The 20,860-nt window shown below is 37.5% G+C and overlaps 1 protein-coding gene across 1 annotated transcript; it reads left to right on the top strand.

The window, feature by feature from the left end:
- The first annotated feature begins 8,989 nt into the window (after positions 1-8,989).
- On the top strand, positions 8,990-20,258 carry CCDC195 (coiled-coil domain containing 195). Its single transcript, XM_077869666.1, has 3 exons — positions 8,990-9,331; positions 14,253-14,505; positions 20,005-20,258. The coding sequence occupies exons 1-3, from the start codon at positions 9,070-9,072 to the stop codon at positions 20,126-20,128; spliced, it is 639 nt and encodes a 212-aa protein (XP_077725792.1). The 5' UTR covers positions 8,990-9,069; the 3' UTR covers positions 20,129-20,258.
- The last annotated feature ends 602 nt before the right edge of the window (positions 20,259-20,860 follow it).

Genomic DNA, 20,860 nt, shown 5'->3' with positions numbered 1-20,860 from the left:
CAGATCATAAGTCATTATAAATAATGAGGATAGGATAAATAGTGGCCAAATCATATCTGAATGAAACATAGAAAATCAAGAATTACAAAGACTACCTAAACATTGTCAGAGAAAATGGAAAAATTACTTACAGAGGAATTAGAATTAAATTTACAGAGTATCTAACTAGCAACAGAGGTCAAAAGGCAATCAAACAATGTATTAGAGATCCTATTTTTTCTTATAAACAAATAAATTCCTTTTATTCAGAGTCCATACAAATATAGGTTATCTTCAAATGTGCGATATTACCTGAGAAATAAAAGTTGAATAAATACAGAGTCAATACTGCCCATATCCCTTCATAGGATGAGGGTGTTATCCAAGTTACACTGTTTACACTACCTGATTCCATCAACAACAACCAAGATAGAAATGAAGTGGAAGCAAACTGAGAGAAATCCAGGGTATTGAAATATTTATGTCTACCTCTCTCCATTTTGTAGTGCTCAAAACCATTTTGTGATCTTGTAGTTGATAGATAGCATTTTAGAAAAAAGTCAGTGATGTCCAGTGAGGACTGGGAACTTCCAGGAAGCCTTATAGATATTATAGAATTTTATATCCTACTGAACCCTTATTCGCAAGTTAGAACAAAATGAAAGCCTCTCTAGTTATAAAAGCATAGTTCAGACGTCCAAAGACCCTAATTAAAAAAAAAAAAAAAAAAAAAAAAAAAACTGGGCAGCCCCGGTGGCTCAGCGGTTTAACACCACCTTCAGCTTGGGGTGTGATCCTGGAGACCCGGGATCGAGTCCCACATCGGGCTCCCTGCATGGGGCCTGCTTCTCCCTCTGCCTGTGTCTCTGCCTCTCTCTCTCTCTCTCTGTCATGAATAGATAAATAAAATTTAAAAAAATAAAAATAATAAATAAATAAATAAATAAATAAATAAATAAATACTGATTAAAAATGCACTAAAGCAAGAAGAAAGATGAACCCAGGAAAAAAAAAAGACAGGGAAAGTCCAGAAAGAGTCACAATATATTCTTTCTTTTTTTTTTTATTTTACAATATATTCTTAAGCTTAGTCATCTGATGATGGCAAAAAAAAAAAGCATGTTTTTTAAAAAGCAAATTCTAAATAATAATCACAAATAAAAAATGGTTAAGGGAAAGGTAAAGAATGTTAGATTTTGTAGTGGTCAAGAGGAGGAAGAAATATTGAATAACTTCTCATTAAAAAAATGCATTTAAAATTTTAAAAATATATATATATATATACATATATATATATTTGTTAAAGGAATAGAAATACAATCAATACACAGCTTTAAAACCAGCAGAAGAATAACAAGCACGTTTTGAGGACTTTCTGTATGCTAGCCACTATTGAAGTGTTCCATGCCACACTTAGAACCATCTCATGAAAGAACTGCTTCTAGTCACTATTTCTCACAGGTGGGCAGCGAGGGTACAGACAAATGAATGATCCAAGGTCACATTGCTAAAAAGTGGAAGCCAGAACTCAAAGCCAGAGAGAGTGCTTTCAGAGGCTATGTTCTTTTTTTATCTGTGCTATACAAAGGCAATTTTATTAAGCCATCTGATGACAGAGGTAAGGGAAGAAAAGGAAGTCGAGAGAAAAAGAATTGCAGATAGAGAATTATGTGGAAATAAGTCCAAATATATCCATAAGGAGCGTAAATGGGTTTCATAAATTCATTATTTGGGAAAATAATCTGAAGTCCACATAGTAGCTTGCAGAGCCCACCTGCTCTGTCTGCCCCTATACCTGCCTGACTCTTTCTCATACTTTCTCCCATTTCCCATCCTGTTCAGATGGCTCTGGCCTCTGTGATGCCGGCACACATGACCAGAATACAGTTGCCTGTGTTCTTTCCATTCACTATGCCAGACATGCTGTGTTCCCATCGGTTTTCTCCCTCCCTTCCCCGGGTCACCTTCACAGTGACACCTTTCCTTGCTGCCCTGTTTTTAAAATGAATTTAAAATCGAACTCTCACTGCCCTCACCTGGCATTCTCTGTGTCTTCTCCCTGCCTTATTTTTCTCCATAGCCATATCCCTTCTAGTGTGCTTTACATTTTGCCTATTTATTGTGTTTCTTTGCTGTCTTCCTGACTAGAATATAAATTCCCCCAGGTAGGGAGTTCTGTGCGTCTTGCTTTTCAGTGAACATCCAGCGCTTGGCACATGATGAGGAGTAAATAAATATTTCTAGAGTGAGTGCATGTGATGATAACAATAGAAATGACAAAATATTTAGGGCTACATGATAAGACAAGTATTGCATAATAAAATACATGCAAGACTCTACTGGATAGAACTACGAAACCCCATGAAAGTACTTAAAAGTAGACCTGAATAAATGTCCTAATAAAGACTTAATACAGTAAAGATGTTGACTCTTCCCAGTTGACCCATAAATTACAAGAGGGATTTTTCAGAAAGTAAAAATATCATGGCTCAGCAGAAAGGAATAACTTGCTTACAAAGACACAGCTATAGTAAGTGCCAAAGCTTGCATCGGACCAAGCTCTCTTCCCCTTCGATCCTCTGCCTTCCTGTCCCCCTCCTGGCCTCCAAAGCCCCCCTCCCTGCAGGGCTGAGGCTGGGTGGCAGAAAGAACCATCAACCAGCAATCTTCAATTTTAACATTTGATGTTATTCGACTAACACTTACTGAAAATTGACTCATTTCAACGTACTTATGGTAAAGTCATTTACTCTTCACCATTATCCGTGGAGATAACTATCCTTCTGTTTTATATACAGGCTCAGGAAAAAAAGAAAAAGAAAAAAAAGAAAAAGGAATGGCTTGGTCTTACAGTGTAGGTTTATCCGGTAAAGGTTCTTCACAGGTTGTCTTGCCTGGAGGCTTAAACCTGGTGCTCAGTAAACGTTCATTAAAGCAGGTTGATCTTGGAGAACTATATTACTTTTCTGGTCCATGGGACCAGAGAAACTTCTCTGGTTTCTCATGGGAAAAAGGAAGGACTCTGTTTCCTAGAACCCACACACATTGGAGACCGAGAGAATCTATTCATTCCTTCTAATATGTTTTGTTGGGTCTGCACAGTATATCTGAATGGTTGAATTAGTTGCCCAGCTTTAAAAATGTGGAGTTCTCATATAAAATCTGGATTCCCAGCTTTTGGGGGAAGAATCTAAAGGACTAGAGCCTGCATTCCATCATGGCAACAAATGTCGGGAGGTGAGTAGTTGCTGAACTTGGCATCATCGTTCATTTACTGTACCTGCCTCTCTGTGTAAGACATTTGATGTATAATTTCTGCAATGCCCAGATTCTCTGAAGATTTAATTATGAGTTAGGGTCAGAACAGAAGTTAGAACCCATGATTTGGCCCTGTCGATCCTATCAGTGCAAATTCTTTGTACACATGCCAGTCTCAAGAAGGCCTTGAAATTCTTGGACTCATTAGAGACCCACCACAGGTCAGCAGTAGCCTATCAGATGGGGGACATTCCTTCCCATCTGTGTCTCCATGGAAGTCTCCTCATGCTCACACAGTCAGCCAAGGCAAGATCATCTCGCATCAGGCTGCAAAGGGAAGCAGCTAATCTCTTTCATGTGAGTTGACCCAGGGCATCCTTAAACATCCCTCTCACAGACTTATCAGCATTTCGTGGATGCTGCGCCCATCAGAAACTTCTCATCTCCTCCTTCCTTTCCACATGGCTGCTCTGCCACTGTGTGGTACTCAAATGTCAAAACAACAGCGAGATGGCACACTGTCAAATCTGCTCCAGAGTCTGGGCTCATTGCAGAGCCAGATGCTTCCGGTCACCTGGGAAATCACTCTGACAATAGCTACATATCGAGTTCAAGGTCAAAGTGAATTCTCAGCAGATCCTGCAAAAGTAGAATTTCTCAGCAGCTGTTTAAATAATTCATAACAGCAGAATGTATGCCTGCCTGAAAAGTGAGACATAAGATTTCACGTAAATGACATTTTTCTCTTATGTCTTAGAGGGGAAGGCAATTGGGTATCTCCACACAGGGCATGTGGTCTAGTGGTAATGATGCACTTAAATCCCCGAGTTCTAATCTGACCTGGTTCATCCTCTGTCACCGAATAAAACTGAAGTTTCTGACAGATTAAGGAAACCACATCAGACCTACACACCATAGTCTAGCAAGGCAAGATTTTATGTCCAGAAAAAAGACGTGCTGTGTCATCATTTAAAGGTAGATCGAAGGAAGGTACTTGAGTGACAAGTCTGTTTTCTGGAAAGCAGACATTCTAATGCAGCTCATCTCCTTTCTTAAACTTTGTCCTTGGATGTGGGAAAAAGCCAAAAATCTACTGCATTCCCACCAAGCAGGCTCATTCATGCTGGAGGCTTGAGGGGAGTGGTTGATTAGCTGATGTAGCAGATGAGGGAATTAGCTAAGTAGATGCCTAGGGAGAAGCACTCACAGTCACAGGGACGGCTGAGACCAGGGTCCTCAGGCAGGAATGTGTCTGGAGTGTTTATGAAACCAAGAAAGCCAACGCGACTGGGGTGGAGTAGAGTGTTGAGGGAGGGGAGGGGCAGATGACATCAGCGGAGCCAAAGAGCAGACAGCTAAGACCTGAGGAGTCACTGTGGGAACCTGCCTTTTACTCCCACTGCACTGGAAAGATCAGTAGAGGCTACTATGCAGAGGGCAGACTGATCCAAGTGTATTTAAGTATGTTTGGACCTACTCGGGTGTGCAAATCCACTTTGTCAAATGTCAATTTTATAAACCTGAATGCAGATCAATTCTTTCCAATGAAAATGTAGTGTCTGAATTACGATGGGCTGTAAGTGTAAAATACACATTGCATTTGAAAGACTTAGTGAGAGAAAAGCCCTGTAAAGTATCTCAGAGGCAATTTTAATATTTATTTGCATGTTGAAATGGTAATATTCTGGATCTATTGTGTTAAATAAAACATGCTAGAATTAATTCAACTTTTTTTTTTCACTTTTTAAATATGGCTACCAGAAAACTTATAATTGCTCCCAGGAAGCTTCTTCTTATAACACAATTTACCAAATCTGCTGCAGGAGAATCTACAACACGTGTAGGTTTGGACCTATAGACAAGCATTTTAAGCAAGCGCTCCCAAGTGATGCTGATGCCCAAGTAAGGGCTCCTGCTCTAGAAACAAGCCCCAGAGTCTTTATTTTGCTAGTTCAAGATAAAGTTCCAAAGCTCCATCCAGTCATGGTGGCAGTGACCATAGCTCTTTTTCTCTTTTCTTTTTAAGATTTTATTTATTTATTTATTTATTTATTTATTTATTTATTTGAGAAAGAGAGTGAGCAGAGGGGAGCCACAGAGGCAGAGGGAGAAGCAGACTCCCAGCTGAGCAGGGAGCCCAATGTGAGAGGGCAAGGGGGCTCGATCCCAGGACCCAAGATCAGGACCTGAGCTGAAGGCAGATACTTAACTGACCGAGCTACCCAGGCACCCTGGCCATAGAGCTCTTCTACATGTCAATAATCACCTGCTCTGCCATTCATCAGACTGGATCCCCATGCCAGTTTATTGCCTGGAATATTCGTTGAAAATACATCACAAATAATTATAGAACCACCAGTCCTAGCATTTATATAAGATTTTACCAATTCTAAATAGCTTTCACTCAAATGTAAATTTCAAAATTACTATGACAACTATTAAAGACCAAAACTAGTTTCATAAGGAAAAACTCCAGTTCTCACAGCCATCTGACTTAATCACCAGCTGACTTAATCAAAAGTAAAAAAAAAATCCAGGAAAATTAATACTGATTCATTTTATTAAATTTCTTTTCAATTATCTATTTTCATTACTTAATTTTTTCCTTATGGAAGTCTTTCATGTAACTATGTATTTTTAATTCAGATAGCATAGAGAGATAAATAAAAATTATCCCAAATCTTACCAGAAATAGGAATTGTTTTCTTTTTGGGGTGTTTCCAATCCATTTTACATGCTTTTAATCTTACTCCATTTACAGTTGGATATATTGTATTTTCACTTAACATTTTCAGGTTCAGAATACTATTTGTTTTATAACTATTCCATATTTTATTTATTTATTCTCCTTTTTTGAACATTTAGATATTTCCAAGATTTTGCTATTAATGTGCAATGAGCATACTTTTACAAAAATCTTTTTTTTTTTTACAAAAATCTTTAAATGTAATTACTGTCTTAGGTAGAGTGAGTCTAGAAAGTAGAATGTAAAAGGCGAGAGTTAAAAACTTTTTAAATATCATTAATACTTACTGTTAAATTGCTTCTCAAAAAATCCTATCAATCAATAAGTATTGTCAGTTGATGTGTCAATAAACAATTATTAATAGTTTTGTATTAACTTTATTCACTTTTCAAAATCTTTGCTAACTTGTTAGGCCCGTCCAAAAAGAAAAAAGTATTTCATTTTTTTAATTTTCAGAATTAATTAGTGATGTTGGGCTTTTTTCATGTTTTTTATCTTTTGAGTTTCTTCTAGGAATTGTCTGTAACTTCTTATCTACAAATTCACTAATGTTTGCAGTTTTCACTTTTAGAGCTACACATTATATTGAAAATTTTAATAAAGTGAAAACCCAACAAATACTCTTTATTTTCACATACTTCAAACTGTTGTCTCCAGATGATCCCTAGAATGGGTTCATCAATTTTTTTTAAATCCCATAGAGATTTCGATTGGGGTTCCATTAAATCTATATCTTAAAAATAAATTGACTTCTTTAAAATATATAATCCCCTCACTATGGATTTTTTAAATAAATAAATGATTACTATCTTGTCATTTCCAGCAGTTTCACAAGTTATTTTTATTTCCTGCTCTGTTGCGCTGGACATAATTTCAAAAATGATTCTTACTGCCCACCTTCTTGGAATGTTTTCTTAAAAATATTCTGATATTCTATTCCACTCTATAGAAGTTAGAACAGTGTCCTCTAGGTTATTCTAATCCTTTGGGAGAATCCATTTAGGCCTGACATCCTAATTCAAGAGGCTTATAAATAAATGGAAACATGTTTGAGGGAGAGTGTCCATGATGGACTTAAGACCTTTGATCCCACATTAGATCACAAACAATTGAAAGAATTGAGGATGTTCATTCTGGAAAACAGACACTCATTAGAACATGATGGAACAAGAATTTTCATTAAAACAAGGATTGGTTGTGTTATGTAACCTCTCCAAAGAGAAGAATGAGAAATAAACTACATAGAGGCCAGTTTGTGGTCATTGTGGATAATCTTAATTAAAAAGTAAAGAGCATACCTTGGTAGGAAGGAGATCCTCCTACATGGGAAATACCCAAATATAGGGTCAATAATGAATTACAGAGATGCTTTGAAAAGATTTGAACATCTGATAAGCGGTTTGACTAATAACCTTTAAAATCTAAATTCCAGGGACCCCTGGGTGGCTCAGTGGTTGAGCATCTGCCTTGGGCTCAGGGCGTGATCCTGGGGTCCTGGGATGGAGTCCCGCATCAGACTCCTGGCAGGGAGCCTGCTTCTCCCTCGCCTGTGTCTCTGCCTCTCTGTGTGTGTCTCTCATGAATAAACACATAAAAATCTTTATTAAAAAATAAAATAAACCCAAATTCCATATTTCCACAACCCACTTCTATGGCCTATAGAGTGCCTTGCACAGAAATGTTTACTGAAATTCATTTAAACACAAATAGAAGTAGTATAAACAGCCATATTATTTTTAGACTTATTTTTAAAATAAGCACATCTTAGATTTAAATATATATAAAAATGTGTATGCATAAAAAAGGAGGGGCAGAGCCTGTGGTTCAGTGGTTTAGTAGCACCTTCGGCTGGGGGCCTGATCCTGGAGACTCAGGATCGAGTCCCACGTCAGGCTCCCTGCATGGAGCCTGCTTCTCCCTCTGCCTGTCTCTGCCTCTCTCTCTCTCTCTCTTTCTGTGTGTGTGTGTGTCTCTCATGAATAAGTAAATAAATAAAATCTTTAGAAAAAAAAAAAGGAGTAAGACTTTCTCCAATCACCCCTTCAAACTGCAGCCTTGGATCAATCAACAAATATTTATTAAGCTAGGCCAAAAAAAAATCAATATATACAGAAAACAAGGAAATGAATGTGCAAGGAAAACTATCACCATGAAAAATTTTCCAATCATTTTTACCCTATTGCAGAAGTGCATATGTTTAAACATTAATTGAATTTCCAAATAGATACTGCTATCAGAGCATATGCTATTTAAGATTCATACTTTACATTCCCAACAAAGAAACCTTGTCAGGAAATAGGTAACAAAAGCTGTCAATCGTTGCATGTCCTTCTCATTCAAGATTAATGTTCAACCTATATCTTCTTACATTTCCAAAATATCCCTCGGCAACCTTTGCCCAAGCAAATATTCTAAAACCAAATAATAGCAAAAATGCTTACAAGATAGAAACCTACTGAAAGTGATTGTCTGGGTCCTTGACCTTATCTTGAGAGATTTAGGTACAATTAACTTTTATAGTAATCTCACTGCAATCATATGTCCCCTATGATTCATTTTATCCTCAATCAACAAGTGTCAAAATTAACAATTTACCCCCAAAGTACAGAATTATGACATATTTTATAGAAAAGACAAGGCATAATTCTTATGCACCAGTTTTCATGTCCTAATGACAGTTGATGATTCTATAAAACATTTGATACCAGAAGTAGTAACAGAGAGAAACTGAGTAGCTGGTAGGATGGTGAGTTGATGACAGAAATAAGAAACTACATTCCTCCCTGGAAATTTTTGGCATGCTCTCTTCTCTTCGGGCACAAAGCAATATTCTAGAACTGTGGATTGATATGAAATTAAAGATACAAAGGAAAGCTCTATCTGAAAAGCAAAACCCAGAATGAATAAGTCATGGAGATCCTTTTCCTCCCTGACAGTCTAACTCCCCAGGTGCTGAAAGACGGTCCAGAGAAGAGTGACATCTATTGTCCAGGAAGGTTTACTGGTGGGATCAACCAGTCCCACTGAGTAGACTGTGCATTTGGTTCATGAGCAAAAGGTGACCAGAGCCACCCAAGAAGGGGCAAATGGAAGCTAACATCCAGTTTGTGAGAATTATCCAGGAAATGCGAGCAGAGATCAACAAGCTGGAGAAAGAGAATCATGTCCTTCGGATGAAGCTGACTTCAAGTAGTCAGAGAACCCTGGGCCCCAGCAGAGAATCAGGAGATGAAAGGGAAGAGGAAGTCACATACCTTGGTAACCTTGAAAAAGCATCTGAAAAATCTCCTGCAACTCTTCACGGTGGTGCTTCCACTGGGGCAGCTCCAGCTGTGCACGAACACCAAGGTACCAAATGTCCATAGCTCTTCTGGGCTGTGCCCGTCTTTGCAAAGCTCTCCTAAATTCAGGTTTATTGTGCCTCTCACATAACTGCATAAGTTGGTATTTGCAACGGTGAGTTCCATCCTTTTTCTCCTGGTCGATTACCTTTAAATCCCTAGGGGAATAAATCGTTAGCATCTTCAGGCAACATATTTTAGCAACATCAAAACTATTTCTAGATATTCCTGGAAAGGTAAGAATGACAGGTTGATGAAAACCAGTCACATTATAACAACAACGTGGGGGGTTTTTTTCCCCCTTCTTGACCTCAAGTATTTAAATGTCACATAATAGCACACTAAATGGGTATATGTCAAATGCCATGTTCACTTATTAAGCCACAATATTGCACAGTAGTTAAGTGTATGGATATTACAGTCAGATAAATATGGTTGCAAGTGATTTGTCATTCATTATCCACTTGACTCAGAGATACTTACGAGAAATCTCTAACCTTTGTTTTCTACATTAGGAAGCCTTAGAGTACTTACCTCACATGGTTGCAGTACCTATCTCACAGCAATAATAGACTAAGTGCTTAACATAGCATCTGGCCAACACACAACAAATGGCAGATGTTGTTTCTTATCCATGTTTTACAAAGAACCTTACTGCCCTATAAGAATGTGTGTTGCATGTAAGTCAACCTCTTATACAGGTTGAAGATTTCAAGATGCAGGGTCAGTGTCTGATATATTTTGAAAATCAAATCTCCCTCACTTTTTATGGGAAAGTATTTTGACTGCGAAGACTACACACACGAAGTCGGAAATCAGCAGAGTGAAAAATACATTCTACATTTAAATTATCAGTGCTTGCCTACACACAGCATATTCAAATAAAATTGATGTACATAATTAAATAGTCAAATCTTTTAATATTATCTGTCAAAGGCTTCAGGCAATGCCATTTAGAGGTTCTAAACAGCTTGGCAAGGGAACACGTCATGTTTGCCAGCTGGTTTTCTCTGTTGGAGAGGTCTCTCTCTCTAGCATGGGGCCCTACATTTCAAAACTGGAACAGATTCCAATCAGGGCCTTTTCCCTTTTTGCCAAGTGCAACTCTGGATCTGAGTAGTTCTGTCTGCTGGTTATTTAATAAAATTAAAGAATAACTGATAAAGAGGTTAGACTTCTTCCTGGTTAAAGAAAAGAAAAAAAGAAGAGAAAGATAGGGATATTTATAATACACACTTACCCCATAGTTCCTCAACCTCTGCAATCTTGGACATTTTGTACTAAATAGCTCTGTGTTTAATGGATCTGTCTTGGATACTGTACACTGTCTAGCAGCTTTTCTGGCTTCTAAATACTAGATGCCAGTAGTACCTGCCTCTTACCCTCCAGTCGTAACCAACAAAAATGTCTTCAGACATTCCAGATGTTGCCTGAAGAACAAAATTCCCTCCATTTGAAAACCACTGCCTTACTCCAAAGGTAGATGACATTCCTTGAAATCTATTCTCTATAAGCTTATCATTAGCTTAACCTAATGAAAAAGTATGTTGAATCTTAGTACATCTGTGGCTATTTTACAACAAGAATTACACCATTCAAAGGACAAAGAGTATTACCCTTTAAACTCTCAGGGCCTGAATGCTATCAAGCTTTGGGGAGTTTAGACTATTAATTAGAGCTAAACACACAATTGATATCATACTTCTTCAGCATATGGATGGTAACTGCCAACAAGAATGCTAGCATTAAGTTTAAAAGGACTGGTGAGGGATCCCTGGGTGGCGCAGCGGTTTGGCGCCTGCCTTTGGCCCAGGGCGCGATCCTGGAGACCCAGGATCGAATCCCACATCGGGCTCCCGGTGCATGGAGCCTGCTTCTTCCTCTGCCTGTGTCTCTGCCTCTCTCTCTCTCTCTCTGTGACTATCATAAATAAATAAAAATTAAAAAAAAAAAAAAATTTAAAAAAAAAAAAAAAAGGACTGGTGAAAAACTGGTAACATTTGGGGAACCCTCGTCAGTTGCATCAACAAAACAAAGAAAGAAATATGATTTAAATTTGTGCTTGGAAGCCCCGTTGAGCTACTCTGCATGTCTTTATCTGTGTCTTATATTTTATGTGCTATTACAAAAGTAAGTGACATAAGCAGGAATGACATTGGTCTGAGCATGAGGACACTGTATTGTAGTCTCAATTTTGTAATAGTAGGACACATAAAACTCCTGACCTCAGCATCCTCATGTAAAAATGAATGGAATAGATTAAACGCCTTCCCAAGCCTCTCCTAACTGTAAAGTTCTGTGATCCTATGAATGTAACATGCTTTTATGATCACTCACCTCATCTGTGAAATGGACATAGTGATCGAATCTATCTCTTATGGCTGCTGAGAACATTAAAAGAGATAGCACAGGTAAGATTCAACATGAGTTACTTGGTGGTAGTTATCTTCATATCATTGGATATGCCAAATAAAATGCTATTTGACTTTGGCATAAGTTTTTTATCAGCAATTTTAATTTTAAGACATTGCCAGTATCTTAACTTCAAACTGAAGTTGCATTCATACTTAAAACTGAATCATAGACCTTTGCTACTAGAAAGGAATTTTCAAGATCATCCCCTTATTTTACAGTTGAGGATATAAGACCTAGAGGTTAAGCAACCTGTCCAATTCTTTAAAAACAGAATAATATAAACCTATTCTTTGAGAAGGAACAATATGAAATCAGAAATGTGAATCTCTTTAAGAAAGGGAATAATTAAAGAGAACCTGGAAGAGAATCACTTGGAACTAAAAGTTCTTTTGTTGGTTGTGCAATATGTGTAGTGAGACAAAAATGAGATTTTATGAATAGAGAAGCCTACTTCCCCATCATTCACCTGAGGGCACAGAGCTATGCTACATCCCAGGGACACAGCTGCTTGGGAATATATATAATATATATATATAATGAAGAAGAATGCAGAAGAGCACCTGATTAGAATGAATCTTTGTTGAATAAACTCTCATGGAAGCATCTGTAATAGGGGATAAGCATTTGGTAGATATGAAATGCAACCAGCACTTTCCGGGATGCTGCCCTTACCCTCCAGCTCTGCGCAATGTCACCTTGGGACCATCAGGAGAGAAATACTTTGCTGCAAGGAAGATAAAAGAAATGATTCTTTATAGGGATCCCCCAGCATTGCTGGACCTTTGATTCTCTGCAATGTATTCATATCCTTTGCTGGCAAATACACTGCATTTGGCAGCGATCTCTGAAATTGTGCTAATGACCCCATGATGTTGTGTTGAATATCCTTTCCCTTTTATTGATAAGAAGTGAAAGGATAACAGACTATTTGTGACCCAGAGAGATGAAAAAAGAGCAAAGTTGATAATCGGTCAAGTTGGAGAAGTTGGAGCATAGGTTTCCAAATAAGAATAAACTTCCCCTGGCCATCATCAGCACAATTTCCTCTATTGTGATTTCCTACCATTCACTATAAAAAGATTGTTTCATAATCCTTTCAAACAAAAATTTTTATGATTGTCAATAGCCATAAACTTGTTTTTAGACAATTATAGAAGTTATAGATCATGGCCAAAGTAGTGTTTAGAAATAATTTAGAAAACAGTATTTGCATACAATTATTAACTTCAGATAGATTTGAACTTAAACCACCTCCCCCCACCCCAAACTCTTGCTTAAAAGTTAATCTTCTGCTCTTCCAAACCGTAAAAGCCAGGGCAGCCTCCACTTTTTGCAATGGCCTTAATAATCATCTGCATTCTGCCAATGTAGGCAGCAAACCTAAGTAAGAAACAATTGTGCTTCTAGCACTCTTAAAACTGAAACACGATGCAGGCCTTTCTTAACTATCCATGCTAGTTCATGCCAGAACTGTAACAAGAAAGAAAAAAGATTTGACAAACATTCCTTAAGTGCTCCAGAAAATGAAAACCAACCCATGAGGTCAGAGTTCTTAGCCCCCTGGGTAATAACTGGATGTCTGGTCAGCATTAGTACAGTGTCATGAGGATTCAGACGAACTAAACTCCCTAAAATAAAGCTCTTTTAATCAAGTGCCTAAGTTACAAGGAACAGAGAACCTTGATTCACATCAAGAAAAGAACTTATTGAAAGTCCTTGGAAACTAAGGCCATAAATCTCTCCATCTCTCTCTCAGGAACACTCCAGTTTTCTATGCAAGGCACCTCTGCTTCTTTCCATATATGGTCCTGTGCTTTTATCTCTCAATCAACAGGCTTCCTCATAATGACAATCCCAACTAAAGTCAAGACACACCAAGTATAGGCCAGTTAACAGCAACCAGCTCAATTATTTGTGGCCGTTCAGGTGGTGAGGGTCTATGATGAACAAGTTCTTCTACAATCTTCTAGAAGGAGAGAAAAAAGCTGTCCAGAGTTGGCGTCTCCAGAATATCCATGGTCATCCCATTGTAAAGTCTTGTTTTATTATTTCTACACGTCCAGGTCTCTTTTCTAATGCATCTTCACAAAGGTCTTCCTGACCACACTATTTATACAGTTGTCAGAGCCCCTACCTCATCTGTCTCTATCCTTTTGCCTTTATCAGCCTAACTTGACTTCTTAGGACCTATCACTACCTGAATTTTATCACATGATGTTTGTTTATCATCTGCCTGCATGCAAGAAGGTAAGCTCGTGTGGGCAAGAGTTTTGTGTGAGTCACTACCATATCCCCATCTCTATCTCATAAAAAAGTGCCTGGCATGTGACTGGCACTCAATTATTTGTGAAATAAATCAGGGAACAGATGTAGTTTATGTGAGGAAAAAATGAATCAAAAGCAATAGATATATTTAGTTCATTTTGATGAAGTACTATTAATATAATTTGCCATTTGTGGATGTCATTCAAGGTAAAATTTTCATGAACTTAAATTTTGTGTCTCCTACACAGACAATGTCATGATTGTTAGACGCTATTCCATTTCTTCACCTATTCATTCATTTACTGCAAAGGATCCTCGGAAAGGTGGGGAAAGACACCCCAAGAGTGGGATTCTAGAAGCTCAGAGAAGAGTTAAATCACTGGCATGTTCTTCAGTTAAGAAGCAAGACAATGAAGAAGAGATGTTTGTAGCAGATTCTTTGACCAGCACGAGTTCCAACCAAAGAGCTTCTCCTGAGCATGTTTTTGGTCAGGTAACCAGGTAAGATACAATCTGCTTCAATCCAGGTGATTGGCACATGCTGTGATGGGTGCTGAGACATTCCTCTGGATAAACAAGGTCTTAATCTAGTGGAAGAAACAAAACCAAGTAGGCTCTTAGGCCTAAATAATTTCCATCTCACTTATGTGCATTTAGGGATCAAAAGAAAGAAAAAACTTTTTTGAGGTCAAATGGCACTCTAACAAACTCCTCTGTGAGCAGAACACCTAATCAGTGTGCTGTTCCTCATCGAACACCAATGACTGTACTCTGAGCTGGCCGCTGTTGATAAAATATTCAGCAAAAGCAAAATGTTATGTTTGAAACTTTCATTCAGTGGCAAAGATACACAAGTGAACAATCACTCTAATAAAGTGCTTCTCAGGGAAAAGACACACTTCTTTTAGGAACACAAAATTCCTCTCTGAGAGAGGACTGTTCTTGTGCAGGAAGTGACCCAATGGGTTTTGAGGGGTATAAAAAAGGCATAACTGAAAAGGGCCAAGAGACAAAGACAAAAGGAATTTGTTCTGCCAACTAGAGGAGCTGGTGTGTAGGGAGGTAGGCGCAGCCTGAGGAAAAAAGAGATTTGAGGAAATATTTGAGAGATAGGCAGGGAGTCTTTAAGAGGAACGTTGGACAGTGACACCAGAAGTGTGTAGAGCCAATGGCCTTTTCAGAACAAAATTGTCACTATCAAGTCTAATTTATTCCCTCTGCAAGGCTAGAGCATGATCTCCCCTCCCCCACCCCTGCCTTCTGATTCCCAGTTAGGCCTTGACTCTCTACTGAGAGTCTCTATACATTTGTCTCCCTCAAGGAGAAAAAGAGGCCTGGGTTCACATGGAGAAGAGAAATTGGAACAAATGTGGTTGTGGGAAGAATAAAAGAGTCATCAAACTCAGCAGTGGCAAGAAACCAAATCGAGGGGTAATACCAGTGATAGGCCTGCTAGGACTCTCATCAATATTGGAAAGAGCATGGACCTCCCACAGGATGCAGGACGCAAAGGCTGAGCCAGTTTCATTTGAATTTTACAAGACACGATGAAAATCGTGTTTCACTTATAGAAAGTTCTATTATAGGAATAGAGTAGCCTGAGTCATGAAAGACAGCTGCATGTAGCCAGGCAAAGGAAAATGGAAAGATCACCCCAGGTAGAGCAGAAAAGGCAAGGAGATAGAAGAAAACATGACTGTGGGGAAAACTAGAGTAGTCAAGTGAATGAGGGTGAAGGAGGGAGCAAGATCCATATGAGAGGCCTTGCGTGCAATGCTCACAAGGGTGTGCTTTGTCCTGTAATTATTGGAAAGCTAGTAAAAGATGTCTTTCTGAAAAGTTTTAAAAGGCAAGAATTTAAAAGGCTAATGTTACAAATACCACTGTTTTCATCTGCAACAATTTTGTCACATTTTCTTCAGATGTTTTTTATATATAAAAGGAAAAAAATGTTACTAACAGAGAGAAAGATCCTATATCTCTCTTCTCTGGTCCTGTCAATGGGCATGTGTTATCCTAAGTTTCATTTCTATCCTATTGATCTATTTTTTTCATACCTTCATTACATTCATTTATTCATTCATTCATTCAATAAATAATCCTGGAGGCATGTCACATGCTGGACAGGATTCTACGCCATGAGGATACGGTAAAAAATGACATTGTCCAAAGTCCCTGCCCATGGGGAGCATGTTCCTTTGTAACACTGATCATCCATAAACAAGAAAATACATAAAAGTGTATAATTTGTGTTAGATGGTGATACATATGAAAGATAACATTAAACCAATTAAAAGGAGGAAAAGAAGGGTTGAAGGAGCAAGCATTGTTGAAATTGTACATATCATGGCTAGAAAATACCTCGCCATCTGAGTAAAAAGGGAAAGTGTCCTGATGATTGCTGGGTGGGAAAAACTTTCCAAGAATGGAGGACAACAAATACAAGAGATGCTGGGGGGCGCATGACCAGTGTTTGAGGAAAGGAAAGGAGGCTGGTGTGACTGGAACAGAGTGAGCAAGCAAGAGAGAGGGAGAAGATGAAAGCAAAGCATGAGGGGATGACCTGCTACTCCCCTGCAATGATTCTGGATTTATTCCAAGTGAACTAGGTGCATAACATACTCCTTTCATTAAAATAAATAAATAAATAAATAAATAAATAAATAAATAAATAAATAAATAAATAAATAAAAAAAGACCATGTTGGGAGTTCTGCTTGAAAAAGGACTGTAGGAAAATGATACAGAAAATAAAAAGACCAGGTTTAAGGCTAAAAAAATAATAATAATTGAGGTTAAGACACCTGGGTTGCTCAGCGGTTGAGCCTCTGCTTTCGGCTCAGGGCATGATCCCAGAATCCGGGATCAAGTCCCACATCAGGGTCCTAGAAGGGAGCCTGCTTCTCCCTCCACCTATGTCTCTGCCTATCTTTCTGTGTTTCTCATAAATAAATAAAATCTTTTTAAAAAATATTCGAGGCAAAAGATGATTATTTCTTGGCCAAGGGCAGTAATAGAGGATGTGGTTTCTGGATATACCTTGAAGATGAATCTCATAAGATTCATTGGCAGAGCATGTGTGGGATACAGAAGCAAGAAGTGGACACCCAATCGTTGTGTTCCAATGGCCATGTGTTTTCTAAGAGGAGAGAAGGAAGAAAGGCAGAGAGGTGCCTTTTGCTTAAAAAAATCGTGTGTGTTTATGTATATAAAAGCACTAAATGTTCATCGTAAAAAAGAATGTCCATTGTTTTAAAAAATTATATATATACACATATACTTACATATATATACATATGTATGCATGCATATATATATATATACAGTTTATAAAGGCACTAAATATTCATTATAAAACGAAAATTACAAAATATAAATGCATTCAAAGTAAAAAAGTATAAAAAGGAAAATCTTCTATAACTTCAGTCTATAACCACCATTTAGATTTTGATGGACATCTATCTTTCCAGTCTGTGTCTGCATATTTTGAAATTGTGCCTTGCACATATCATAATGTTTTATTTTTTGCACTTAAACCATTATGTTCTCGCAGACCTACAATGCTGAGAAATATGGTATTATTAATTTTCCCACTTCAATTCATGTTATTTTCTGTGATCATTTGGCAGCCTAACCAACATTTATAGTGTATTATTTTTCTGAAGTAAAATGTTTTCCAAATTCCAAGCTGCCAAAGAATAAACTATTTAGAACACAATCCATTGGTAATTTAGAATCTACTTTAATGGGAAAGACTGAGCCAATTGCAGGTTTGTGTTAAAACAAGAAAATCAGTAATGGCTTGAAATCAACAGCTGGGTTGGCATAAAATCCAATTGATGCAGATAACTGTTGAGAAGAATAAAGCATGTATTTTTTTGTTATAGTGCTTTTTAATTTTGTCTTTTACTTCCTCAGTAATTAACTAGTAATGTGTCATCACATTAGTCCTCTAATTTTTTTTTTTGTAAATCCATTTACTTTCTAATAGCTCTCAAAGAATTTACAAAGATTTATCAAGAACCAATTTGCTTGGCTTTTGAAGCAGGCAGACATCATACCTAATTTGCTTGTGAGCTTTTTCATTATTATACCAAGAAAGTGTTTTACAAAATAATGCCAATGTCAATATTTCTAATAACAAACACTCTCCAAAAACCAGATAGAGAACTTTAATTTTTCCTTAGTTTTCATAGAAACTACAAACCTAGAAATCTAATGTTCTCTTGTGTTTAAGAAAAAAAAAATCTCTGGCTGTCAAAAAAATTAGGGGGAAAGGTCCATATAGAACATAGCATGAAGCATAGAAATGTGTAATCACTATGTTGTAGACCTGAAACTAATCTAACATTGTGTGTCAACTGTACTCAAATTAATATTTTTTTATTTTAAAGATTTTTATTTATTTATTCACAAGAGACACAGAGAGAGAGAGAGAGAGAGAGACGCAGAGACATAGGCAGAGGAAGGAGAAGCAGATTCCATGCAGAGAGCCGGATGTGGGACTCGACCCCTGGATTCCAGGATCACGCCCTGAGCCAAAGGCAGACGCTCAACCACTGAGCCACCCAGGCGTTCCTCAAATTAATATTTTTAATAAAAGTTAATTAATTAATTATGAATTTAATTAGAAATACTATATTATTCATTTTGCTGGTAAGAGAAACCAGACACATTAAATAAATACACAGTTGACTCTTGAACAACCCAGGTCTGAACTGCACCACTCCCCTTATACGTAGAATCTTTTCAGTAAGTACAATACCTTCTGATTTTCTTAAGGAACATTTTCTTAACAATTGCCTTTATTTTCTCTAGTTTGCTTTATTATAAGAATACTGTATATAATACATACAATATGCTAAATATGTACTAATAGAGTATTCATGTTATTGGTAAGGCTCCCAGTCAACAGTAGCCTAGTAGTAGTCAAGTTTGGGGAGGAATCAAAAGTTATGTGCAGATTTTCCACTGCCCCAGGGCTGAGAGCCCCTAACCCCTGTGTTGCTCAAGAGTCCACTGTATCCTTTCCTTTTCTTATAGCAAAATGGTTAAGAAAGCAGCCTCTGGAATCAGATGGATAAAATCTCAACTCCATCATTGGCCTTAGAAAAGTTATAACTCTATTTTATACCATAGTTTATTCTTTTTAAAAAAAAATGAGAGAGAATCATAATAGCAGTTATCTCATAGTTTTTGTAAAGAACAAATGAGATAGTCAAGTGAGTGCTTATAAGTGGCAGAGCAGTTATTATTTTTATTGATCCCAACATATGGAACCACTAGCCTTCCTCCCAAGGGAGGGAGCAGATGTGTTCCCCTGGATACAGGCCACTATATGCCACTCAGTGAAATGATAGCCTTATCTACTACAAAGAGAGAGAGAGAGAGACAGAGAGAGGATGAAATTGGAGAAAAGACAGTGATTTCATACACCATTCTTTTGACTTTTTCCTGAGAGTTGCATATCCTAATTTATGTCAAAATTCTATATAACACTGTTGGAGGTGAAAGGAGTGAGCACAATGGAACGATTTAATCCTTCAGATGACAGGTGTCCCTGACATCTCTCCTTTCTTCCCTTTGTTGTTCAGGTGTGATGGATATTCCGTTAATTCGAAGTCTATAATTGCAGGTTGATCTGGATTATAAAATAATGGTCTCAAATTTCTGCTTCATTTCACCTGAAGAGCTTCAATGTGAAAGACTCTTCGCCTGAGACAATATGATATTCTTTAACTTTAAACATTAAGAAAATAATCTTCCCTCAATTGTTTAAAGTTTAGTTTTATCAGCACTCTACATTGGGCTTAATGAAAAGTCCAATTCCAATACATTTTTGGCATTATTGTTAAATAACTAAACAAAATATATTATGATGTATTTCAAATGAGCTTTAATGCTTTAGGTAGTATTTGGTGGCTTAGAAAAATAGTTAATATTCTATATAAAGGCTCACTAAGAAGTCTTATTTACCTTCTCTTTATTCTGCTTTCTTTAGGGACAAGATAAAGACAGTCAGTTTCCTGTTACCCATGGATGTGTCTTCATATTCCAGAAATTCAAGTTCTGTGAAATGTTCACCAAATCAAACCACAAACCAGCTAAGTACCATCGCAGAATAGGCTGTGTGAGGTGATGAAATTTAAGAAACAGCTAATTCTCAAGACATGGAAACACTGAGGCCACTCTGGGTCAGTGTTCTCTCCTATAAAGAGCTCTGGAAAGACGCCCAGTAAGACATACAAAATGCTTGGAATCAGGTCAATGGACTTGTCAATGGACTTGGCCAAGAAATAGAAGTGATTACTTTCTGTTGTTGTTGAATACTAATGTTGATGGCTGTACAGTGACTATTGTAGTCTCTCTATGCAGCATGTGAGCAATTAAATGTAATTAAATTAAATTGCATGGTAGTGTTCAGTAGCTGCCTTATGCCATCAGGAAATGCTGCTGTTTACGTTATAAGTGTCACTTCCCAGATGAACCTGTAACAAATTTAGGGGGGAAAAAAAGTACTATTTTTGATTAATGTTATAGAAGCAATAGTGATTATCCTTATAGTTAATTGTTTGTTGATATTTCACTGATACTAACTCATTTGGTCTTTTAATATTCTGTGTCACAGGCATGGGAGCACAAATACTGCAGACTCCCATATGGTGGGCTCAGAGCAATTGTGGGCTGGCTAATGACAAAGCCACTAAACTTGCTTAGAAGGAAAGAAAAAAAAGATTCAGACGATCATTACTTAGGGATTGGAAATGTCAGAATTCCATCAATTCCTGAACTTCTTTTCAGGAAAACATCTCCCCCTCCTGGTTTACAGCAATCACGTTCAAATACCAACACCCTTT

This window comes from Canis aureus, chromosome 24 (genome assembly GCF_053574225.1).
Source record: "Canis aureus isolate CA01 chromosome 24, VMU_Caureus_v.1.0, whole genome shotgun sequence".
NCBI classification, from domain to species: Eukaryota; Metazoa; Chordata; class Mammalia; order Carnivora; family Canidae; genus Canis; species Canis aureus.
This window is presented reverse-complemented; position numbering and strand designations above follow the sequence as displayed.